This window comes from Orbicella faveolata, unplaced genomic scaffold (assembly GCF_042242905.1).
Source record: "Orbicella faveolata isolate gen_17 unplaced genomic scaffold, um_ofav_v1 contig_2, whole genome shotgun sequence".
NCBI classification, from domain to species: Eukaryota; Metazoa; Cnidaria; class Anthozoa; order Scleractinia; family Merulinidae; genus Orbicella; species Orbicella faveolata.
Genome location: NW_028301547.1, coordinates 9,965,603 through 9,990,641, shown reverse-complemented (window position 1 = coordinate 9,990,641; position 25,039 = coordinate 9,965,603). Strand labels below are relative to the sequence as shown.

The 25,039-nt window shown below is 39.6% G+C and overlaps 2 protein-coding genes across 3 annotated transcripts; both read right to left on the bottom strand.

The window, feature by feature from the left end:
• Positions 1–368: 368 nt before the first annotated feature.
• Positions 369–24,829, bottom strand: LOC110051517 (putative ammonium transporter 1). Of its 2 annotated transcripts, none has more exons than XM_089289502.1 (10): positions 24,356–24,829; positions 8,839–8,928; positions 6,729–6,959; positions 5,916–6,022; positions 3,148–3,279; positions 2,894–3,023; positions 2,665–2,765; positions 1,983–2,121; positions 1,590–1,811; positions 369–1,383 (listed from the first exon to the last, which is right to left on the bottom strand). In XM_089289502.1, exons 2-10 carry the CDS (start codon positions 8,924–8,926, stop codon positions 1,142–1,144), a joined length of 1,392 nt encoding a protein of 463 aa, XP_089145628.1. In that variant the 5' UTR covers positions 8,927–8,928; positions 24,356–24,829; the 3' UTR covers positions 369–1,141. The 2 variants fall into 2 exon arrangements, with proteins under 2 accessions (XP_089145628.1, XP_020613206.2); XM_020757547.2 differs by lacking the exon at positions 24,356–24,829 and adding an exon at positions 22,585–22,836.
• LOC149111908 (uncharacterized) lies at positions 7,478–8,747 on the bottom strand. The gene has a single exon (XM_089289503.1). It carries the CDS (start codon positions 8,643–8,645, stop codon positions 7,641–7,643), a length of 1,005 nt encoding a protein of 334 aa, XP_089145629.1. The 5' UTR covers positions 8,646–8,747; the 3' UTR covers positions 7,478–7,640.
• Positions 24,830–25,039: the final 210 nt, after the last annotated feature.

Below are 25,039 nucleotides of genomic sequence, written 5' to 3'. Positions count from 1 at the left end.
TGTCATCGAGTACATACTTTATGCCATCATTGCTGTCTACCAGCCAACTCCTCTTGAGCCTTCGTCGAATGTAATGTTTCCTACTGTGCCTCTATTTTGATTATGAAAGCTTCTCATCAGATTTGCCGTGGTTTCGAAATCTAAGTTACACACGGAGTAACGCACATCAGATTTACCATGGATTCCCTTCCAACAAAATTTGTTTTTTAAACTGGCCATTGTTTGTATCGCAAGTTCACCAGTTACTTTTTACATGTCAAAACTGAAAGAGCGACATGAAATTCCTTTTAATTACTTCCGCTGTATTATAATCAGACGGAAGAGAACTTGATAGACTGGAAATAAAGGAAGGAAGGTTGCACTCATGGTACTGTTACAATAATATACCTTTTTATTTTCCCATCAAGATGTAACTTATGTAGAATAGTATATTTGCTTTGGCGTATTTTTAAAATTTTTTCTTGAAGCACTATTAATGTTTACCCTCGAGATCAAGCATTCCTAAAAGCGGTAAATACATGTCATGATGGACAGTTTAATCTAGTTTTCATTTTATTCTCTAACCTTCAAGGCCAATAAGCAAGAGTTCTGGGTAACTATGAGCCCTCTTCCTCACTTGCTCTATTAGTAGGGAAACCGGCTCCCGTCTGTTGATAACCGCGCATGGTCAATTGGTTTTCCTGTTTCGTCTACAATCACGCTGCAGAGAAGAGTATTTCATCCGCGCTAGCGCTGATTCTAGCTCTCGCTTTGTCCTTTGCTGTCTCTTCTACAACTCTCAATCCTCATCTATGCGTAGCAAATCAACTTTTATCTTTGTTAGCAAGCCTTAACTACTATAAATGAATCGTAAATCATTACTAAACATTTCTAAGCCGTACATTACAACATTTCTTATTGTTTGCTTTTGCTCTTCTAATGATGTAGCCAGTAGCCGAGCTGAGATAATTTCCTGGTCGTAACTAAGAAATACTGCTGTAAAGTTAATATGGAAGTGATCGCTATTCTAGATAGGCGTGTGCTGGAGTTACCTGTCTATGCTAAAGCGGGTTAGAATTATACGCAGCATTCCCGTTGAAACAACCCTAGTGTAGATCTTGCTGAAAATGTCAGCTAAAGATATTTGTACGGGAGAAGGTGTTCAGATTGCTGTTATATATGAGTGCGCGTTGACAGGATTAGCGATGACATTATCTTGAGATCCAGGCATGTTAGGTTGGCCGTTCTGGACTGGGTTAGGGCTACCTCCTTTTTGAGGTGAATCAAACTTTGGCTGTTGGTACAAGTCCTTTGTTTCTCCTGCCTGGGATTTGCTAGATCCCCAGCCGTCACCATAACTGGCCAGTGGGTAAGCGGGCTCACCGTGTTTGGGTATGTCAAGACCTAAGAAAGAGAGGAATTTCAGGTCAAATTTTCCACTTTTTTTTACCCGATCAAAGTTCGTATCAAGAACCACCTGGCGAAACGTTTGCGCTTTAGTGATGAAAAAAAGCTCTAACTTGGAGAAATTAAATAAAAAGGAAAGGTGAGGAACGGAAACTGGACTCGTGATGGCTGCGAAAAAGTAGCGTAGCTACCAGTCTACTCACCTTTCAACTCGATTTCTTCCCTGACACGGAGCTGTTTAGTGAGTCGCAAAGTAAAAAACAAAATGAAAGCCATTACGACAGACCAGGCAACGATGGCAAGCAGCCCCAGGAGGTTCCACCCAAACAAACGGAATGAATGTTCGTCGGCAGCATAAAAGATTCCAGATTCCCTGTTGAATATTGGAGCCGCCAGCACTCCCCAGAAACCACCACCGAAATGAACTGCGGAACGATACAATAAACAATTAAAAATAGTCCACCAAAGCATACATTAGCCGCCAAAACAATACTACAGTTTCTCACTGAAACAGTCTATAAGGACTACCCTTTATCGAGGATCTTGAGGACTCTGGCTGTGAGAATAGAATTCCTGCATATTTTGGCGTCACTTACCAGCCACAGCATCCAGGGGGTCATCAACGCTTACACGCAACATGAGAGTACTCCAAGCAACGTATGCCATTCCAGCGATGATTCCAATAACAAAAGCAGCATAAGGGTGGACAGCATTACAGCCTGCACATAGGGACACCTGAGAAACAAACACATGCATTCTAGTTTCTGTAACGTGACTAGAAGTATTTGTACTCTTGTAGATCAGATCATAGTCAGTTGCAAATAACCCATAAAGCATCTTTGCCCACGTGCTTTACCAATACGATTTACCGTTTACAGTCCTCGGGGGAGGCGTAAGTAAAGCATCTTGCTCAGAAATGCAACTCAATACTCCGACAAGGGCTTTAACCTTAACTTCTTGGTTGAGACTCTAAATACTCATACCATTTGGTATAGGCAACCGAGCCTGCGAATGGTATTCTCAATTTCATATTTATATACTACTTTCAAGTCAAACCAATGTAACTTGATCGCTAATATCCTCATTATATGTTCAGGAAAATCGTTATTGTTCTAGTTTTAGGTTTAGCTTAATAAAGCTTTAGCAACACTATGTATTTGTGGTCATGCAAATAGAGATAGTCGTTGTTGTTGTTGTTGTTGTAGTAGAGTAAATGGTTTGGTTTTATATCCTGAACAATGATCTACACTATTATTGTTTTTTAAAAGAACGTCTTACCATTCCAGCAAGTCCACCATTAATGGTAAAAAGCAAACTCCAGTGTTTCTCCGCAAATCCTAGGCGCTTGATAATCATGGCGGTCAATGCACCTGCGGATCCTGAATAAAAGTAACAAAAAAAAAAAAAAAAAGAAACAGATTAGTATCTTGAAATTGACAGAGAAGTTGAAAATAGCTTAAAGCTGCGACATTTGACGTTATTTGAATGTATGCTAAGTATAGCTCACCTCCAATGACAGTGTTCACAATGGCCAGGGCCACAATGTCTGCATCACCCGGACTGGAAATGGACCCCTGGGAACCTCCATTAAATGCCAGGAAACCAAAGAACAGGATGAATCCTCCAAGGGCCGCTTTCTTAAGAGTGCAAAGGAAGAAAAGAACTCATACAGTGTTTTATTGTGAGTTTTTCTGAGAATCAGACAAGTGTACTTTCAATTTCCAAGAATGCAACACGCTTGAACATCATCAGCAAACTTACCGGGACAGTATGGCCTAAAATCATCTGAGGGGAACCATTAACAAATCTTCCAATTCTTGGACCTAGAGTGGCTGCTCCAACTAAAGCAATTGAACCACCAAGGACGTGAACAACCCCGCTACCTGCAAAATCCTACCACAACGTAAAAGGAAAAATCAGCGAGCTAAAGGACATTTCATTAGACCAATTCTATCTTCTAGTAGTGTTACGCTTTTGCGTAATACTCGATGTGAATCATCCTGTCATCATCCTGTCATCATCATCACAGCTGCTGCGAACGCTAGCTTTTCCACCAACAATCTTGGCTTGGGGTGATGGCTCGTGTGTAGACTGTTGTCATCATCAGTCCTTACCGCGCCATGGAATGCATACGACCCGAACAGTCTCTCTCCAGCGGGGGCGGTTTTGTGTCACCTTTCAGATTTCAAGTTCAAGACCGCTCCCGCAGGAGAGAGACTGTTCGGGTCGTATGCATTCCATGGCGCGATAAGGACTGATGATGACAACAGTCTACACACGAGCCATCACCCCAAGCCAAGATTGTTGGTGGAAAAGCTAGCGTTCGCAGCAGCTGTGATGACTAACCCAATTCAGACCGGACCTTTTGGTTGACCTTCTACATTTCCAGTATATTTAGACTATGATAATGAGATTAAGAGGGTGTATAGTACGACCAACTGAAAATTATTTACTTTGACGTAAGTAACAAGAACTGACGACATCAATGTTAGTAATTGGTTATGTTATGGACACAAGCGTGATCTTGGATTTCTTTCTCAAAAGCAATACAAAGCAATAAAACGATGATAAAAAGCTTCAAAAAGTCAAAAAAAAACCCCAAAAAACAACTCAATGAAAATTTTGTTGACAGAACATTAAAATGTCTATAATACAGTAAACACCTGTATATAAGGAAAAGAACACGAGGCTGGAAGTTATCCAATAAAGAATGATATATATAAGAACCAGTAATAGGCAGATAAAGAAAACATGTTCTCATTTATTTGCTTTTATTTGAAATTCGTATTTAGTGTAAATAATAAACATTGAATGTCAATTAAACCTCTAGTAATGTATAATGTATAGTGTTTCTGAAACAAAGTTTAATTAAAAACACTTTTAGAACATTTTCAAGCTGATTTCTCACTAAGTACCCGGAGAGAATAAGAACTTTATCAGCCTGAACCCCGAAATCATAGGTTCTTATATACGGGTTTTTACTGTATTCGCTTGAGATTTCTACCTAATTTTCATAAGACTAATAATGTTTAAAAAAGAACATAAATAAAAACCAAACTTTTTTGACTATACGTCATGTCCAGGGTAAGAAAAAATCGTCCGCTAATTGTATTGTTTATAATCGTTAGGTAATTCCCGATGGGAACAGTTTCGCCATGTAACAGTGAAATTGTTTGTTAAAGCTGGGTTGCCAATCTTGAATCATTAGCTAGGCCTTGCTGGATTCTTCACTCGTAAAAAGATTGGGCCTTGTAGAGTATGTGCAAGCTTAAGGGATGCAAAAGATCCTCGCGTAGGAGACGAGAAAACGTGAACCCCAATACATGGAAACTCCAACGTTGTAAACACATGTCTGTCAAAATATGTTTGCAATAAAGACATTACTTTTCTGGAGCAGTGAAATGTCATACAACATTGTTTCCAGATAAAGTTCAAATAAAGTCGCAATTACCTTTGACAGCTTTTACGTAAATATTGAAAATGTTTTAAGGTGGTCTTACACCTTCAAAAAAGTTAAAAAACAAACAAACAAACCAACAAACCAACAGTGTGGGACAGTTTTGGTACCACGTTAAAGGACTTCGCACTCTGACTTCAAAATTGAGCTTTTCCAGGTCACATGCCACAATAGTTAATGAACAACTAGCTCTTAAGTGTGAATAAGTGGTGTTTATTATAAAAACGATAACCTACTAATGAATGGTTCGAGAAGCGTGGAATTAATTAAGTTCAGCTTGTCCATAAGGAAGTTTTCCAGGGGACAAACCTCAGAAAACAGTTTTTTGAGAGCTTTTTCTCGTGAAAATGGGAAAACGTTCTCTAATATTAACTAATATTAACTATATTAACTGAATAACAAGGTAAGCATTTCATAAATTGCAGATTTTAGAGGTTTGAAATCTAGATAATTGTGTCCTTCACCAATCTTGAAAATTTGACAACATTCGGTTGAAACCCAATGAAGATATCATATTTGAAATATTGGTGATCTGTTTATTTGGTCATTTTGAGAAATAAGGCTTTAAAGTTTTACTTCGGTCTCCGAGAGCCCAAATTAACCCTGTGAACGGGGGTGGGGAGGTGGGGAAGGGCAGAGGCAGAAGGGAGGGGTTATGTCGAAATGTGACATAAATGTTTCACGGAATATCCGAATACGCACCGGTTATAGAAATTTTAACCAAGTATAAAGGGTTTATAAGGTGTTACAGGAAACAATGCTTAGGACCATGATGCACAATTCTCATAAGTACACACCGCTAAAGCTTTTCTGCAAAGTATAATCAAAATGTACTGAATTGAATCCGTTTTGTAAGTACTTTTGGACTGTAAACAACCGTTGCTATAGGCGCTGTATGTTAAAATATAGCTATTAGCGTGCAGATTTCTTAATTTGAACGTAAATCAGGGGGTAGTTACAGCAAAATCGTTTCGAAATACGTTTTGCCAATCGTCAGAGATGTTGAGCCTTATTCAGTTTTAGACAAAATACATGAGCCATATTGTGAAATACAAATGCTATGACAGCTTACCTGGTATGTAACAGCCATGGTCACATTGTCTTTAGTATATTCGACACCAACATAAAGCCAGCCATTTTCATCCCATGCCCAGTGAGTGACTATTGGATACACAAACCCTGCGAGAGAACAACAGCACTTTCTTTGAAGTCGGTATAAGCTAGATCCATGACCATACTATGATAACTAAATGTAGCAGATTCAAAGCAAAACTTTTAATAATAATAATAATAATAATAATAATAATAATAATAATAATAATAATAATAATAATAATAATAAAAACAAACAAACAAACAAACAAAACGAGCACATGCCAACCTCGTCTCCAGGGCGCTTTTCCCTTCAAATATGGGAGGGCGGGAAACGACCCAAACTCGGAGAAAGGCCGTGGGGACAAAGTTGACCACATGCATCCTACAGGACCATCAACCCGCAACGCTCTATTGGAGAGCTTAAGTAAATCACGACGGTGCCGCCAACATCACCATCTAAAAGGTTTAATTAGCCGAATAATGGCTCTAAATTTTTGTACCTTTTCTAGTCGCTCTAGCTCCGCATCATAACAACTGACGCGAAAAGACCAAGCTCTGCGTATCGTGGATTATTTGTAGCACGAAGGCTGATTTTTTCATTTTTTTCTTTTGGAATTAAAGGTTCTCGCTACATATTAGCCTAAGCACATTCTTCGACCGATGGACATTTTGAACAGATCTAGGCAATTGTAACATTTCAAAGTAAAATATAGATCTATCTTTACGCTCCCTGATAATCTGACTGCTTAGAGTGCGAAATGGCATGTTTTGTAATTTATTTTTAACTCACCAGTTAGGAACACAGAGTACAGAAGGTAAGCTCTGAACTCCGTTCTCTCTGCCATGGCACCGCTGACAATTGTTGCCGCAGTTGCCGCAAACACGAAGTGGAAAAACCAGTGAGAGTATTGGTCGACTGGCAAATCTGCTAGTGCGAAATACTTGTGTCCAATAAACCCATTGCTTTCAGCTCCGAAAGCAAAGGCGTATCCGAATAACCAGTAAGATACCGCACCAATAACTGTAAATAATAAAGTATAAGTGGAATTACAAGTCTGCAAACATAAATTTTGTTTTTTTGAACTATGTTATGGGTCTTATGCAAGAATTAACTCTCAAATTTGAAGTTACAATGATTTAAGGTGCTCTGGATTGCAGCTTCATGAGCAATGTTTCTATAAAGTAATTTTTAGTGTCTTTTCGCTTTTATCACAGTCCCCCGCGACTTTCCAAGTTATGATTAATAAGAGGAGATAGGACAAGACAAGACAAGACAAGGCAAGACATGACGAGACGAGACGAGACGAGACGGGACGAGGCAAGGCAGTACGGGACGGGAAAAGACGGGGCGGGACAATACAGGACGAGACGAGACAAGACAAGACAAGACAAAAAAAGGAGACAAGAGAAGAGAAGAAGAGAAAAGACGAGACATGAAACTATTCCACGTTAATAATAATAATAATAATAATAATAATAATATATATTTTTTTAATATTTAAAACTACTACTACTTTTTTTTTTTTTTTTTTATAAATAAGGTATATACAAGGTAAAAGTAAGTAAAAGAAATAAACTATTAAAACCTATTTCAACAATGTTTACATAATGGCTCCCTCCTGGGTTTCAACGTCAATATCGGTATATTACAAGGTAAAAGTAAATAAAAGAAATAAACTATTAAAACCTATTTCAACAGTGTTTACATAATGGCTCCCTCCTGGGTTTCAACGTCAATATCAATGTTCTTAAAGTCACAAAAGGCTTTCCTTCTAGCTCTTGAACCTCTTAGGCAGATTAGTGCGGATCTTAGTAAAGCGAAGGATGTCCTTGCTCTTATCCAGGAGATTGTTTTAGCATAATGTTCTCCTTTCTTGATGGAGATCAGCTGTGCCAGTCTGGAATGGTATTGCAGGCACTCGTTTCCCATGCCGCCTGTTGACGTGAAAATAAGGGGTGTAAAAGTTCCTTGTTCGATATCCAAAACCCTCCTCGCGTAAAGACGCTTCTTCTCGTTCTCATGATTGCGGTATATCTGTTGGAGCTCTAGGTCCCTATACGAATCAGCATTAGGGTGACAAATCCTCACGTCAAAGAATGCTGATCGTTTGTTCTCCCAGAACCCGCGCGCATGAATATCTAATCTCGCATCTGGAGCTCGATTAGAACCTCTTCCCAGCTGTTCACCCGAGATGTCTTGCAGGACAGGCTCAATCTCAACATCGGTACAAACCATATTCAGGAGTTCGGCTTCTAAGTCCCTCAGCTCATTGTGACGTTGGGTAACGAACCCACCTCTCTTGCATATCATTGCGTGGTCCACTGTAAAAGCATCACCGCATACACAGGTGGAGGGGATATCATCGACCGGCCAATCGTAGCGCAGTTTGATTGCATCGCGGAACTCTCTCTTATTTAGATTGAAACCCATTTCGCGAAGGGGGAGTACCGTTAGCCAAACAGATGACCCTTTTTCCGCAGCAAGGTCAAGTGCCCGTTGGACTTTCTGTGGGGCTACCCCTCTGATATGCTCTGCCCTGTCTTGGAGCACCGTTGCTCTCTCACTCCTCATTGCCTGTTGTAGTGGCTTGACCAAAGAATCATCCGGCATCTGATGGGATTGAGCCACGATCTGTTGGACCAGCGGGATGGTAACTTTGACGGAGGAGGATTGCTCAAGATTTGCGTCAAGACACGGGTTTGTCATGCCAAGCCCCCCTAGACGGACTGGCAGTGCTAGAATGTCCCTGTCCAGCCGAGTGCACCTATGCTCCGTAATTGCAGGGATGAATAATAATAATAATAATAATGATAATAATAATAATAATAATAATAATAATAACACAATAAATGGAAAATTAAAAGTTGAAGCAAAAACCGATAATTTTTGTAGTACTTACATACGTCTAAGACATTCTTGATCAGGATGTTTGTTGTGTTCTTTGATCTAATTGAACCGGCCTCTAAGAAAGCAAACCCTGCCTGCATATCTGCAAGAAAAAGATGCTGCCTAAGTCATTATTTCAAATTAAGTTAGACTACGTTTAGGCAAAATTAAAGATCATTAGCTAAACTTTGTGTAATAAGGAATTACTCTTCACGCATTTAATCTGAGCTAGTAGTAGTAACAATCTTTAATTAGGAAGCTCCATCACTAAAAGTGGTTTACATAGAGGTCCTAATTTGAAGAGTTAAAAGCTGCGATTAACACTTTTTCTGATCAACAAATTAACCAGTTTTAAATTTGAAGTTTTTTGAACTAAAAGTGCAACACTCGCAGTCACGTGTTATTGTCCTAGAGATGTAGAACGATATCTGCGCCCGCAAAACAGCGGAATTGCGATGGGAGGTTTAACAGATGATCCACCAACCCTAATTTGCATAATCTGATCCAGCACTACAACCCGTAAATTGCTCATGTAATCACGGGTTAAAAGTAACCAGTCATTCTGAGGTTTTAGTTCCATCCGATATAACAGCCCCCTAAGAACTTGACGTTTCACAACGTTTCAGCTTGACAGGGTTCTTCGTTTTTTAGTAGAGCACGTTTGAATTTCCAAGCTTTTGCGTTGCGTGGCTTTAAAATGGCGGCCCGAGGAGGCTGTCGCGTAGGTCAAAAGATGAGTTATCTCTTATGTCTTTGCTTACTGAACAGTTCTTGCACTAGAAAAAGTATCAATTTCAATGTTTCGGAGCTCTAGAGTTACAACGTTTCGTTTCAATAGCAAACGTTTGGTGCCCATCAAGATGGGCAGCAACATGGCGTCTCCGTACAAAGCGTTGTAAATTTGGGTGAAACATTTTACCGAATAACGCGCCAATTAAAAGCTGCACAGGCCTAAATCTTGGCGAGGTTGTTTTTTTATGTCAATCATCTATCATATCCCAGATCCGAGACTTAATTTATTGAATGGCTACGATTTCTATTTTTCACGGCATGACAGTGAAAATCGGCCAGCGATACGCACATGAAACATACACACTGATTGCTCTATCAATTTTCTGTCCGTTCATATTCTGTTCGAGGAAAAGCTGTAGCTTACTGCCAAAGGAGTGAACGGCAGGGGTAAGGACCTGTGTGACTACTGTAATGAGGCCGTACAGTGCACTCTACCCTATCTGGGATTGCCTCACTAGTCGTGTTGTTTCTGCTAAGCTTTTGAAAACTTCTAGCCCTTTCGCGGTCTTCACCTCTGTTATTTTTCAGTCCTAAAAATACTGTAGTATAGTTGATAAGACGAATAGGAAATCGAAAAATTTCAGTTTATAGAGGACAAAAGTCTTGTATCAGAATAACGTTGAGTGTATTAAAATTCTTCCCGCAGTTTCTAAAAGCAAAAGATATAAATAATTGCCTGAAATAACCCCCAAAACAATTTCCCATAGCAACTCGAGAAAGTAAATTTCAAAGTTCAGAGAAATTGTGGAAACACGCTGTATCTAGATTTACATTTATTCTCGATAAAGCTTTTTCTAGAACATACCTAGCATTTTCAGCAGCTTTTTAAGAGCGGATGTTCCCAATGGTGAAACATATCGCGGCAACAGCCAAAAAATAAATCCCGCTCATATTCTCAGGTTTGGTAGGCCTTAGTGTGAAACAAATCACGGCATGCTTCGTTTGGCTGAATATCGATTTATTTACGAGAAAATCGATAATAACCGAATTCCGTCAAAATGCCGCTTTTGGAGCTCAAAATTTAAGACGAATCTCCAAGCTTCGCGTCACAAAATGAAACAACCTAGAGCGATAAAAACTATCAAATCTTGAAAACATATGTTGCCAGCAATTTGTGCAATTTTTGTCTATTTATTTCTAAAATCTAATTAAATGTATCCGACCTACTTTTAACTAGACTAAAAATAGGTCAAAAGAAACGCGTTATTTAACTATGTGCTACACAAAATAATTGACTGAAAATCTGGCTTTTGGAAGGCAATAAGTAGTTCTTTTCGATCTCCAAAGGATTTTTTGGGGAAATGATTCGGAGCGATTTAATCAACTTTGAAAGTTGGATAAGATGCGCCGATTCGACGGTGCCGTTAATTGGCTGGAAATGTACACATACACATGCAAACTCAATTGTTTCGCATTTGAAGTTCAATCTACAAGTTATTTAACATGATATCCTCCTACCTTCATGTTGCTGTATCAAAAAAGAGGGCTGCGGTCCTGAAATTGCTGAATCGTTCACAAAAAAGCAATATAACTTAGCGGAATAGTGCAGCGCCGCCTCCCGATCATGAGTTGTTTACACAGCGTATTCGGGGTTTTTCTGATTCGATGTTTCTCTGTTCCCATCTCGATCAAAATGAGGCTGCAATCACTCCACGTAAAATAACTTTGTTTAAATATAAGTCTTGAACCGGACAACGAATCAGACGCGGGCAAAAATGTCGTTATTTCAAAGCCACCTGTTTTTCGTTTAGCGAGATAACGCAAATTAGTTCAAAACGAGGTGAACTGAAATCGACAACTGCGGCAAAGAAACTTTGGAGGGGAGGCAGAGGGGTTGTGTTCGCGTTCCACGCACAAATTTTAACAAAATTCACGTGCCACTTATAGTTTTAGCTGCTTTTAACCATATTTTTTCATAAATTCACGAATCACGTATCTCTTTTAGTTGTTTTTCACCTGTCACACAAATTTTTGCCTTCGTTACGAGTCACGCATAAAATCTTTCCACCCTCTTTGGACTCGGTCCTTTACTATATATGTCAAAACTGAGTTTCTTTCAAAACAATATTCACTTTTATCTCCATTATTCTGCGAGGCCGAGAGTTTTAGTATCCCCCATCCTAGCTCTACAGATATTTATCTTTATATTACTTCTTCTCCAGAGGCTACACCCTTGTAAGGGAAGTTCTCAGGAATACCACGGCCTAGGTAGCATGTGGTCACATTCACATTTTTTCCCCTATCAGTAGTCTAAGATGGTTTTCGGTAATGAAAACATTTCTTCGTATCACAAACTCAAGAAACCGCTAAAGTAATTATTGTATAAATGATTGACTGATGTTCTGGAATTTTCAGGAATGGTCCGTGACCTTCGTTTTATCGAAGCCCGTCAATTGTCAATTTATTTCAATTATAGAAATTCGCTTTAATTGGCATTTTAAAACGAGACAAGATGTAAACACTGTCAGTATTGCGTTCCGTGTCGTCTTTTGCATTATGGATGTTTGCTGCTCGTTCAAAAGTATAGTTGGAGGAACCTGTGGCTTCGACAAACGATCCAGGAAACAAGAAACGGTAATCATACCTCTACTAACCTGTTCAAAGCGGATTGATAGCCATTCAACCAGTTTTGGTTTTTCCGGGCCAAAAGACGAAGTTGACCTAATTCTTAGCCGGGCAGCCATATTCTCTCTTCCTGTTAACATGCATTCTATGACAATATGTCCCTCGCATCGTGCAAAGCTTGGTTTGGGGTGGACCAGAGGGTCTAGTACGAGGTGCAGGGTTCCATCTGATATATCAAATCACGGCAAAAGTGACAGAACCTGGCCAAAGTGTGACAGAGGAATAGGGAAACGTGATTCTCAATTCATATGAAAGAGGACAGGAGTGTTTCTTCAAGTTGGCTCAGGTGAATTGACTTTTTGCACGCTTTTTTTATTCAAGTCGCCTGGATTCAGTTTTTTTTTTTTTTTCTACTAATTGCATATTTAACTACTAACAGCTAGTGATTTTTTTTTTTCCTCAGGTATTTGCGCAACATGTCGAAAAACTCTAAGGACCCTGTTTACAGACGAGAAAGAGGCAGCCACTAGCACTGTAACTTCACCATCTGTCGCCATGGAAGCTGTCAATGTTGTCGAAGAGATGGAAAATCTTACTCTGGTATGCTTCAACCACATTTCTTTTATTAATACTTGCAGTCAGCATGCAAACGGCACAATGTAAACGGTTTAATCACTTTTGAACGGAGATTCAAACATGTGTTCAGTAAATGCTGTTAAAGTAGTTTCACGGTTAATAACTAGCGGTTACACGTTATAATATATTAACCATCAATTTCGGTCGACCGTTACTCTCATTCTTCTTGAGAAGCCTTGGAACACACATTTCTTGTATTTATAGTAAACCTTGAGCAGACCTGCGTCGTCAATAATAAATAACGTATCCATTTGGTCTCATGTGGGGAGGGGTCTGTACCCGTCGCATCTGGATCCACCACCGTAGACTAACTGTAATTTGATGAACACCCTTTTTTTTCTATATCCCACGCATAATTTTCAACATATTTCGGAAGACTATTCTCAGAGACTTGTCCCAGGAACAAATCCCTTAGCTTTTGGATGTGTTTATACGAGAAGACTGTGTACAAGACCTTGATACGAAACAATATAATTAGGTCCTTTTATAGACTCGTGTTACCAACAGTTTAAACTTTAAATTATTTCATGATGTATTGTAAAGCGTTTTTAAGACGAGAAATATCTAAGGAAATTTGGAGTATTTAATTTCTTTCATTTTTCAATACAGAAAGAAGTGAAAGAAGAGATGGAAGAGGAGCCTCATGAAGTCTCTTTCACTTCAAAGTCAGGGCCCACATTTGAAGCAAGTCTTTACGAACCGTCTTTCTCGGAAGAAAAAAGTGAGTCACCAAGAGAAAAGCTGAACGAGTTCCTCGCTTCAAGGGATATTAGTCCAATCCGCCATTCTTTGGATAAACCCTGGATAGAAGCATCCGAAAGGACAAAACGGCATTATACCCGAAAGGCGCGACAAACTGTTAATGCTTGTTTGAATGAAATTGCCCCTGAGAACTCTGAGATGCTTCTCTCCTCACTCGTCAAATCAAAGCTTGAAGAAAATACTATCGACTCATCCCTGATGGAATGTCTAACCGAATGTTATAACAACGCGACTCACTGGAGCACTCGCAGACAGATCTTGTCCATCATGGCAGACAAACTGACTTTCAAGGATTTGCAGAGATGGATACCCAGCTTGTCCAGGTATCGCTTTAAAATAGCTAGACATCATCTATTGCTCCATGGTCGAGGCTCCAAAGTTCCTTCCGTTAAAAACACGAGAGTGTGTATTGCCCCTGAGAAGCTCGATCATTTCTTGGCATTTATTACGAGTACTCACATAATACAAGATCTACCTTTTGGTGAGAAAACATTGAAGCTTTCATCAAACGCCGAAATAAAGGTTCCCAATGTTGTACGAAGTCTCATCCCTAAGCACATTGTGCTGCAGTATCTTGGCTACTGCAAAGATGTGGGTTTTACGCCAATGAGTCGCAGTACGCTATGCAAAGTTCTCCGTGTATGTTCCGCTTCCACGAGGAAATCCCTGCAGGGCTTGGACTATGTTTCAGCAGCTGGAGCCAAAGCTTTTGACGAATTGGAAAAGGTAGTTGACAAACTTGGAGATGACTATGGAAAAGGTTTCACGTGGGCCAAAGTACAGAAAGAGAAACTTCAACTAGCTAAACGCTACCTTAAAGGTGACTACAAGGTAAGGGTTTTCCACGAGTGCATTAGCTTTAGTTTGACGGAAGAAAAATATCAGTCATATCTTGTTACTCCTAAAGTCGATGTTACCCGAGGGAACTTTCCATTCAACCAAGAGCTACGGGACTTTCGCAAGGGGGGCAAATGGTACGGAAATATTATTGGAAAGTGTTTGAAAACCCGAAAATTATTGAATTTCCAAAACGCGAACTAGTGGACGGAACATTTCTGAAATTCCTGGGCATTCCTCCCAATGCTTTAGTTTATTCATATTTGATGCATTTTGTCTTAAAACGTGGTCATTTTATGATATAGGCGTATATTTTATAATTATCATGTGAAGCATAGGCCTCACCCACTTTCCAGAAGGCAGCTGAATCGTTACGTTCATATGCATGATTTACAATTTTTACTAAACAATGTAAGTAGAAACAACTCAGTACAATAATAATAATAATAATAATGATGATGATGATGATGACGACGACAACGACGACGACGATGATAATTTCGAACAAATTTTTAAACTGGATAAACCCAAGAGGAACCAATAGCTTCATCACTTGTTTCATTCTCGTCCCAGAGGCCGCGATCCTTTTGGTCAGCATTAAGAATCGCGACCTCTGGGTGGGTCCAACAGGGGAAGTCCTTGATTCACGGACTTCCCTTCCAATTTGACAAATCGTATTAGCTGAGAATACGAAACGAATCTCTGCGCATGATCAAAAAGTCGGGTCCGGGCAGAGGTTGCGATTCTTGGTGCTGACCAAAAGGATCGTGGCCTTTTAAGACGAGAATGCCTCTGTTTTCGTGTCATGACGAAGTCTTACAAAATGGGACTACTACCAGACACATCATAATATATATTAAACACATTTGGAGCAGTTATAGAGACCCGACGTTATTCGTCTTTAGCCTGTACACGCCCTGCCTGGGTACCTCGTGTCAGCTTGTCAAAGCAACTGTTTTCTGCTTCTCTCTATTTTTAAAGGTGCACGTCTCAAGTGAGTCGATGATCCCTGATTATTGTCGTGCTTACGCTCTGAGCTATCTCCAAGACGATGATTACATCAAGAAATGTGATCACGAGCACAATGCGAGATGTGACAGATGCGAGATACTCCCTACTGTATTCCATGAAATCCAGGAAGTCCTTGGTAGTGTTGACTGCGATGAAGAACGAGACGAGATGGAGTACAAAATATCAGAGGCGAGACAGAATATTCAAGCTTGGAAGGCCCACCTTCTTCGGTCTATAAACCAGGATGCGGCAAGGCACGAAATTCTTGAAAATCTGGATGCAAAGTCCGTTTTTCTTACTATGGACTGGGCAATGAAGTTTTTGCCAAGAAAATTCCGGGAAAGTCAAAGCGACTGGTTTGGGAAGCGTGGAATTCCTTGGCATATCAGTGTAGCTATGAGAAACAATGCCAATAATGAAACTGAGATGTTAACTTTCGTGCATTCTTTTGAAAGCTGCACTCAGGATAGTTCAACCGTTCTTGCCATTATTGGCGACGTTTTCACCCAACTTAAGGAAATCATGCCAGAAATAAACTCTGTTTATCTCAGGCAAGATAACGCCGGGTGCTATCATTGTGCATCAACGTTACTATCGGTCCACCGAGTGGCAACCAAACATGGAATCAATCTGAAGCGCGTTGACTTTTCAGACCCCCAAAGCGGAAAAGGCTCATGTGACCGTAAGGCCGCCACAATAAAAAGTCACATGAGAATATATGTCAATGCTGGCCATGACATCGAGACAGCCTCACAAATGATGACTGCTATCGAGTCATCTGGCGGAATGGCTGGAGTCAGCGTGACAGGGAGTGGTCCGCAACCTACTGCAAAGTCAGTACCAGTGAAGTGGGAAGGAGTCAGTTTCATTAACAACATTGAATACAGTAACGACGGTGTGCAAGTGTGGCGAGCGTATGGAATTGGCTGCGGTAAATTTTTACCCTGGAGCAATTTTGGCCAAACAAGCAGTAGCCCTCTGCCTCATTTAAACAAGCTGGCAGATAATGCGAGCTCCGACGTTTCTTTCGAAGCCGTCAAAGCCAGACAACGCCCAGAGCAAACAACAGAATTGGCTTCAGCAACAGAGAAAGACAGTGATGAAGAAAGCAGTGAGAAAAGAAGCGGGCTGTTTCATTGTCCAGAGGAGGGGTGTGTCAAGTCCTTCCAGCAATATTCGTCGTTAGAAAAACATCTAGATTGTGACACACACAAAAAAACCCTGTACGACAAGGCGATGGTAATGTACGCCGCCAAGTTGGAGCATGGTGCTGGTGTCGTTCCAGAAACTGTCGATGGAGATTTAATCATATCGTTGGAGGATGAAGGTCCGGCACTACCGATGGGGTGGGCTCTGAAGTCAGCAACAGTGACAAGAAAGAACCTCACGGCTGCTCAGAAAACTTATCTTACTGAAGTGTTCCAAGAAGGAGAACGCACCGGGCAAAAGGCTGATCCTGCTAACATTTCAAAGGCAATGCGAAGAGTCAAGCACAGCGATGGCTCCAGTATCTTTGAAAAGGACGACTTCCTCACACCTCTGCAAATAGCAGGATTTTTTTCTCGCTTGACAGCGAAAAAAACTTACAGCACTGGCAGTGAAGACGCTGAAAGACATGAGGCAGACACAGAGAAGGACATCCAAGAGTTGACTGAAGAAGTGATGAAGACTTTCGCTCTTCAGCATCCAATCATGTTTGAAAAGTATAACATCTGTGAAATTGTGTGCCAGTCCAAGCTGTCAAAGTTTTCCGTAGGGATGCTGCGGGAGATTTGTACCGCGCTTGAGCTAGACGTATATTCAATAACCAGCAAGCGCAAGCAGCCCTATATGGATATTTTGCAACGATTAGTTGACAAGTGTAGTTGTAAAACCATGATTTAAATGTCTATTGTGAACCAGGCTTGATTTCCTGGCCCGTGAAATTGAAGAACCGCGCCCTGACGGCAAACTTTACGGATCACTAAAGTACCTTGGTCATCCGCTGTAGACGAACAAGGAGAGTTTCTTTTTAGGCCGTCGGCTAGCTCCTTGGGCAAGAATAGTAAATAATTAATTGGAAGGGTTGATTCTTTCAAAATCCACTGTACAACATCAGTAATTGGATGTGTATTGCTATAAGAGATATGCACTTCACAACAGTGACACTGACGCCGGTAAACGTCCTTAAATCGTCCTTAAATCGAGGTATTCTGCTCTCTACTCGCGTCTGCACTGTCGGCTAGTGCAATGATTACTTAAGCGGTTTCTTGAGTTTGTGATAAGAAGAAATGTTTTCATTACCGAAAACCATTTTAGACTACTGATAGGGAAAGATAAATGTGAATATGACCACATGCTACCTAGGCCGCGGTATTCCTGAGTACTTCCCTTACAAGGGTGTAGCCTCTGGAGAAGAAGTAATATAAAGATAAATATCTGTAGAGCTAGGATGGGGGATACTGAAACTCTCGGCCTCGTAGAAATAGAAATTAAAGTGAATATTGTTTTGAAAGAAACTCAGTTTTGACATATATAGTAAAGGACCGAGTCCAAAGAGGGGGGAAAGAGTTTATGCGTGACTCGTAACGAAGGCAAAAATTTGTGTGACAGATGTAAAACAACTAAAAGAGATACGTGATTCGTGAATTTATGAAAAAATATGGTTAAAAGCAGCTAAAACTATAAGTGGCACGTGAATTTTGTTAAAATTTGTGCGTGGAACGCGAACACAACCCCCCTGCCTCCCCTCCAAAGTTTCTTTGCCGCAGTTGTCGATTTCAGTTCACCTCGTTTTGAATTAATTTGCGTTATCCCGCTAAACGAAAAACAGATGTCCTTGAAATAACGACATTTTTGCCGGCATCTTATTCGTTGTTCGGTTCAAGACTTATATTTAAACAAAGTTATTTTACGTGGAGTGATTGCAGCCTCATTTTGATCGAGATGGGAACAGAGAAACATCGAATCAGAAAAACCCCGAATACGCTGTGTAAACAACTCATGATCGGGAGGCGGCGCTGCACTATTCCGCTAAGTTATATTGTTTTTTTGTGAACGATTCAGCAATTTCAGGACCGCAGCCCTCTTTTTTGATACAGCAACATGAAGGTAGGAGGATATCATGTTAAATAACTTGTAGATTGAACTTCAAATGCGAAACAATTGAGTTTGCGTGTGTATGTGTACATTTCCAGCCAATTAACGGCACCGTCGAATCGGCGCATCTTATCCAACTTTCAAATTTGATTAAATCGCTCCGAATCATTTCCCCAAAAAATCCTTTGGAGATCGAAAAGAACTACTTATTGCCTTCCAAAAGCCAGATTTTCAGTCAATTATTTTGTGTAGCACATAGTTAAATAACGCGTTTCTTTTGACCTATTTTTAGTCTAGTTAAAAATAGGTCGGATACATTTAATTAGATTTTAGAAATAAATAGACAAAAATTGCACAAATTGCTGGCAACATATGTTTTAATGTTGGTTTTCAAGATTTGATAGTTTTTATTGCTCTAGGTTGTTTCATTTTGTGACGCGAAGCTTGGAGATTCGTCTTAAATTTTGAGCTCCAAAAGCGGCATTTTGACGGAATTCGGTTATTATCGATTTTCTCGTAAATAAATCGATATTCAGCCAAACGAAACATGCCGTGATTTGTTTCACACTAAGGCCTACCAAACCTGAGAATGTGAGCAGAATTTATTTTTTGGCTGTTGCCGCGATATTTTGAAAATGTTTGATTTTTGGACACATTTGCTCTTAACAGCCTTCCTTTTATCACTTTGATGTGGAAACTACGATTGAGTTATTAGAAATACAGATTGAAGTTTGCTATAACGGTTTAAGATCGTGCCGATTCGACATTTCTGGTGATGATGATGAAAAATCAAATGATTGACGACGGATCATTCAATTGTATAAACAGTGGTGATTTTTTTTACTGACGTTTTCACACTGGCGGAAGGGTGGCAAGGGTTGATGTGTGAGATCGATGAGGGCAAAAATTAATGTGTGACTCGTGAAAAGCAACCAAAAGATATGGCAACTAAAAGCGTGCCATGCGTGAATTTTGATCAAACTCGTGCGAGAGACGTGATCACAATGCAACCCCTCAGATGGACCATTTGTACCTTTGTTCCAAATTTGTTAACACAATTTAAGACAAATAAAAACGCAAATTAATCAGTCAAAATTCAAGTATGAAATTAGTTTGTCGCAATTTCATTTTAAACCACAACATTTACATAAGAGCATAAACAGTACGATATTGCATTTACCATTAATGGGCGACTTCACACTTGATCGATATTCTCTTGGTAGACCTTAGTAGGTCGGCGCTTGAGCACCAAAACTTGAGAAAAGGTCAAGGTAACATGAATAATCGAATCAGGGATGTTTAGCGTTCGGGCACCTACTGAGATTATTGTGCTAGCCCGCGGCATTTGAATAGTAAAAACCGGGCAATAAGCGTATATATTTTTAAAAGAGGACACCACTATTTTGTGGAGAAAAACGTCTCCCGGGTCGTGTGCCACCAAAATCTTAGCGAAGTTTATGCTGGTGATAGAGAAGAAAAACAGTACAAAGCGGCGAGCTGAAAAGTAATGCGAACACTGAAACACACGAATATATTAGCCAATTAGTAAAAAATAGGAATTTGGGCTTTTTGAGGAGTCACCTATTATTTGTGCGACCGCGACATGTTTAACTCAGTAGCATACATTTTTTGATGAAAGCTGTTGAGCTGTTACATTTTCATTAACATCGATCTAACAAAAAAAAAAAAGGAAAAGAAAAAAATTAAACATCCAAAAAAGAAAAACCAAGAAAATTTTTAGTGGCTTTCGAAAGCAAGGCAGCAGGAATACTTTATGTCTGCAGAGCCTTTTCACGTTCTTTTGTGTCAGGGACGTATTGAAACGCAACTTTGCTCTGAGTTGCCAAATTTGTGATGAATTTTTGCTTTCATGACTTAATGCCGTCAAAGGGCGGAATTTTATCTTGAAGTGAATGTTTCATTTTTACGTTTGTTGTCGGAGTAACACCTCATTTCTTGTCAAAAAAAGTTAATTCAACCATTCTACTTGAGAAACTTGCTATTCTTAACTTATGCGAAACATCAGTGGTTCGTTTTCACAATCAAGCTCGAATTGATTGCTTTAACAGTGCTTGTTTCCTTTTATCTCTATTATATAATAGCAGAAGAAGCGTCAAGAAGTCATCATGTTCCCCTGGCGAAATAGTACTAAGGACATGACGGTGTTTTTGGTACTCAATAAGACAGGACTGGCTATTTTATACACAATTAAACAGAGGCTGCTTCGTGGGCGACCTCGAAAAATATCTGTATCTTATATATTACGCCCAGGGGCCGGCTTTCTAATAGAATATAGGTGGGAACTCTTTCAGCGAGAGTACGGAACGAGCGCACGAGCAAGCTTTACATTTAAGACTTATTAAATGTCTGATAATGTTAAGAAAAAATACCACCATGACAATCAGGAAAGACACTGTAAATATCGAGCTCGCACTTTTGATGGAGAGCTGACTAAGGGTTTACTCACGACTCAAAAACATGGGAAAGAAAGTTGAAAGAAAAGAACAAGTCAGAACAACCATTTAGCAATGATAAGGAATGTAATGAACAGTAGCTGAGAGAAATGAAAGAAATTCAGAAGTAATGAACGTTGCAATGCGCCGTATTAATAAAGGCATTATTGGTGAACCCTCAAAACAGCGCCAGGTATAGGGCCAACTCGGTTCTCGAAGTCAAGTCTCTACAACGAAACCAATGTAGAAATTCTTGATAGCAATGATGTAGAAAGAAACAGATATTGACTGACAAATTTTTTTATGGGAGGTGAAGAAGCGAACCAACCGAAAGTATCCTGTAAATCCAGTAAGTCGTCATATGTATATAGAGCTTTTGGCTGTAAATCGTAGACGCTCTCTTACGTAATCAGTGTAGCGAAAGTCAACCGACCAAGGCGGAGGCTATATGAGCTAACGTATTGGAAATCGATCTATGGTTCTGTCCTCGTGTATCGGTAAAAATGGTAATAAATATTGTTATTTTCGTTATTTAGCTGTTTTTTTTCTGTTAGTGAGCTCAAGGGTCGGATGTTTGGTCTTTGATGATATGAGTTTCTTGTGTGCGGTACACAGGCACACACCAACCACCAGCACGACCTGCCTTGGGTTGCTATGAAACAAACTTTAATTTAATCAACGCACGAAGCAGAAAATTTTCAGGTGTTGAAAATCAAGTTTGCCGAGGGTATTTCGTCAGCATTGTGATAGTTGATAAGGGACCGACATCACTATTCCGGTCCCTCGTTTGTTCTTAGTGTCTGTATTTTAATTTCTTCCGTCCTTTAGTTTCCTTACTGAGTTAAGAATATAAGTCTTGTCAGGATGCACTCCGGTGTATATCCCTACCAATAACATTCTCTGGGATCTTTCAACTGTAAAATGCCTGTTCGCACAAACAGCTTGTCTGGTTCTCCCGTTCTTAGCTACACCAAGAAAACAATACTAAATCGCGGATATTTTTTGCTGAGTTGTCTCGCCGTTTAATAGAATTTTTGGTCCTATTTAAGACGCTATTGACGTATATTTTATCATAAATTTAAGCAACCTTAAAAAGAAATATTTTATATTGTTATAAATCCTTAACGTACGAGAAAAATTTTTCCCCCTTGACTAAAACTTATATAGTCAGTTTCAGTTTATTTCTCTACTGATATTGTGAAGATGTATACTACCGAATTGGCTAGGATGTACATGAGAGCTGTGGACTTGAGGAGGAAGGAAAAATTTGCTATATATTTTTCTTTCTGTCGATATGTAAAACAATGTAGCTTACGTATACGCAATCAAAGCTGATTAGTAAAGGAAATTTGGACGTCTTTGGACGGCATCTCCGATTTTGATTGCATCACCGCCTTACAGAAATCTCATGCATGGGTTAAGATGTATTGATATATTAGTAAAAATTGTAGTATTCATTTAACTAGGACTACATTCTGGTTAACTGAGGAAAGGATGTCCCTCGTATAAGTCTGGTTTTGTCAGTCACACTATCTGATGTTAGAAATAACTTTGCTGTCGTTTCACCGGAGTGACTAGACATCAACGAAGTAAAAATATAACTTCAATGAAAAACGCCTACTCACAGAAAATACAGCATCCCATGACCAATAAAAACAGCTGATCAAGGTTTGCGCTCAAAATTTTCACGCTTTCGTCAAGTGCTGTTAACTCTGCTCTGGTGATCTCGGTCATTTTGACTTCTGCTAGACTTGTCGCTGCTAATGATTGGCTGATTAGTTAACAACTGAAGAAAGCAGTGAGGGAGTCTCAGTTAACATTCTGTAAACCGTAGCGATGTCGAACTGAAGACCTCGCATTTAATTAGGCTACATGTAGTGCGGTGAACTCTTTATAAAAATGGAATTGATGATCCACGTGATATACCGGTGTTCTCTCGACGCATCAAAATAACCCTTAGTTATATAATCAAATTTGCATACAGACTTTGACACCGTAAACGAATTCCACATCACAAAAAAAAGTAGACTACCTTTTCCCATTGGTGGTTTATTATTAGTTTTACCCTTTCGAGAGGGCGTCCAGGCAACCTATCTTAATCAAGGTATGTTTATAGGCAGTCTACCTGTTTGGAAACATATTTTTCGTTGTTTAAATGTACAGCAAGTTAAGAGCTTCTTGTTTCCCCAGACAAAAGTTCGCTACTTGTACATTTTAATGTAACAATGGTGACTGACGTTTCTGGACGCTATTTCCATATGAGATCAATTTTGGTCGCGCGCAAGGTCTCCAAACGGTGACCTGTAGTTTTAAAGACAGTTTCCAACTAAAACAAAATTGAAATTTAAACGCTACTGGCGGATTTGAATGTATAAGTAAAGAGGCTCAACAAGATAGCGTGGAGAAGTCTCACGTCAACTGACTTTATGAATAACTAAACCGTATGTTTCATGCCTGTGCATTTGGACTTTGAAGCTCTCCGATAACACAAAAGAAAATTACACATTTGCACATAATTGTTTTAGGTGTAATCCTTTGTGAAATAACATAGTTGCCCAAACCGAGTGCACCCATCAGATTTTTAATTCAAAGATCGAGGCGAAAAATCGTATAACACTATAGACCAGTTTCGCGGGTACGATATTATGTAACATAGCTGGAGTGTATTTGACTTATTGTTAGACCGATTGCTGAATTGATTGGTCAAAGGTCAAAATAATGTTCTTCGACGACAATTAAAAAATTGTCGTCCCCTATCGAGAAGGGAAAAATTATCATTTATAATTTCGCATGCTTAAGTAAAACGAAACCATGTGATTACATCGTGGCACTAGCGTAAGGCGAGGCGAGAAACTCATGTTAATGTAACTAAGCTATTTGCTAGCTTTTTTCTACAGAATACGAGAGAATAGCGCAGCTGATAGCCAAAAAATCCAAAATAAAAAAATAAATGAATAAATAAATAAACACGTAAGGCTGCTTTGGTGACTGTTTCAGCATCACGTAAACAAACACAGTTGACCTTGCGGTACAATATTCTCATTTTCCGATTGCCCATAATTCACTCTGTTTGCCCCCCAAAGTTTGCCGGTAAACTATTGTGAAATGTTCTTGGGAGGTCTGCATATTCCTATGAGCATTTCAAAACAAAAGTTTATGCAAAATGTGGGGGGAAAACAGAGTGAATTTTGGGCAATTGGAAAATAGAGAATGAATATATTTGCATGCTAATACTGCTAATACGCATGAACAATAGAAAGAAAAAATTCAGGTAAAATAGACTATTGTTTGAAGTTTAATTTATGTGTATTCCGGAACATTCAGCTGTTCTGTCGAGGCAAAATATTCGACAGTTGTACATCAGTTCCGTTTGAAATAGTAGAAATAGTATCCTACCCCCGAAAATTCTTCTAAAATCTCCTCTAGCGGGTCACATCTTTGTCATGCACACTCTGTGAAGACCTGTGAACAATGTCTACCTGCTATAATCAAATCATGTTGCGTTGGTCGTTCGGGACGTTAGGCAATTCATCCACCCTCGCGTATTCTTCTTGTTTCACGTTGTTTGGCTCGGTGAGCGTGATCTTCCCTTTGTATTCGTCAAGTTTGTTTATTTAGGAAATCCTGTTCTTTAGCCTAAGACGACAGTCATTTTATTTAAGACGAAGATCAAGATATTAGCCCATGAGAAGGGAATGGGGATCAATAAATATATCACCGTTGACTGCCTCGTATTGGTTGTTCCACGTCTTCTAGCAACGGATTGTTCTCAGTAAAATAACCATTGCTTAGACACGATATCTCTCTTGACTTGGAAATAAGAAAAAAAAAAAAAAAAAAAAAAACATTAGGTGTTCCCAGAGCGTGAAAGAGAATAGTACTATAAGTAGCCTCTTACGCAGATATTCTTCCGATCCTTTTCGCTCGTTACGTGCTGAGTCAAAAGAATGACTGCGTAGAAGGCTAACTGAGTGCTAAGTGCTGAGAATATTATTGACAATATATTTAAGTTGTCACATAAATGCTTTAGCCTCTAAAAGAAATTATTCTAGGACACTTAAGGCCCTCGAGGGTCCTCAA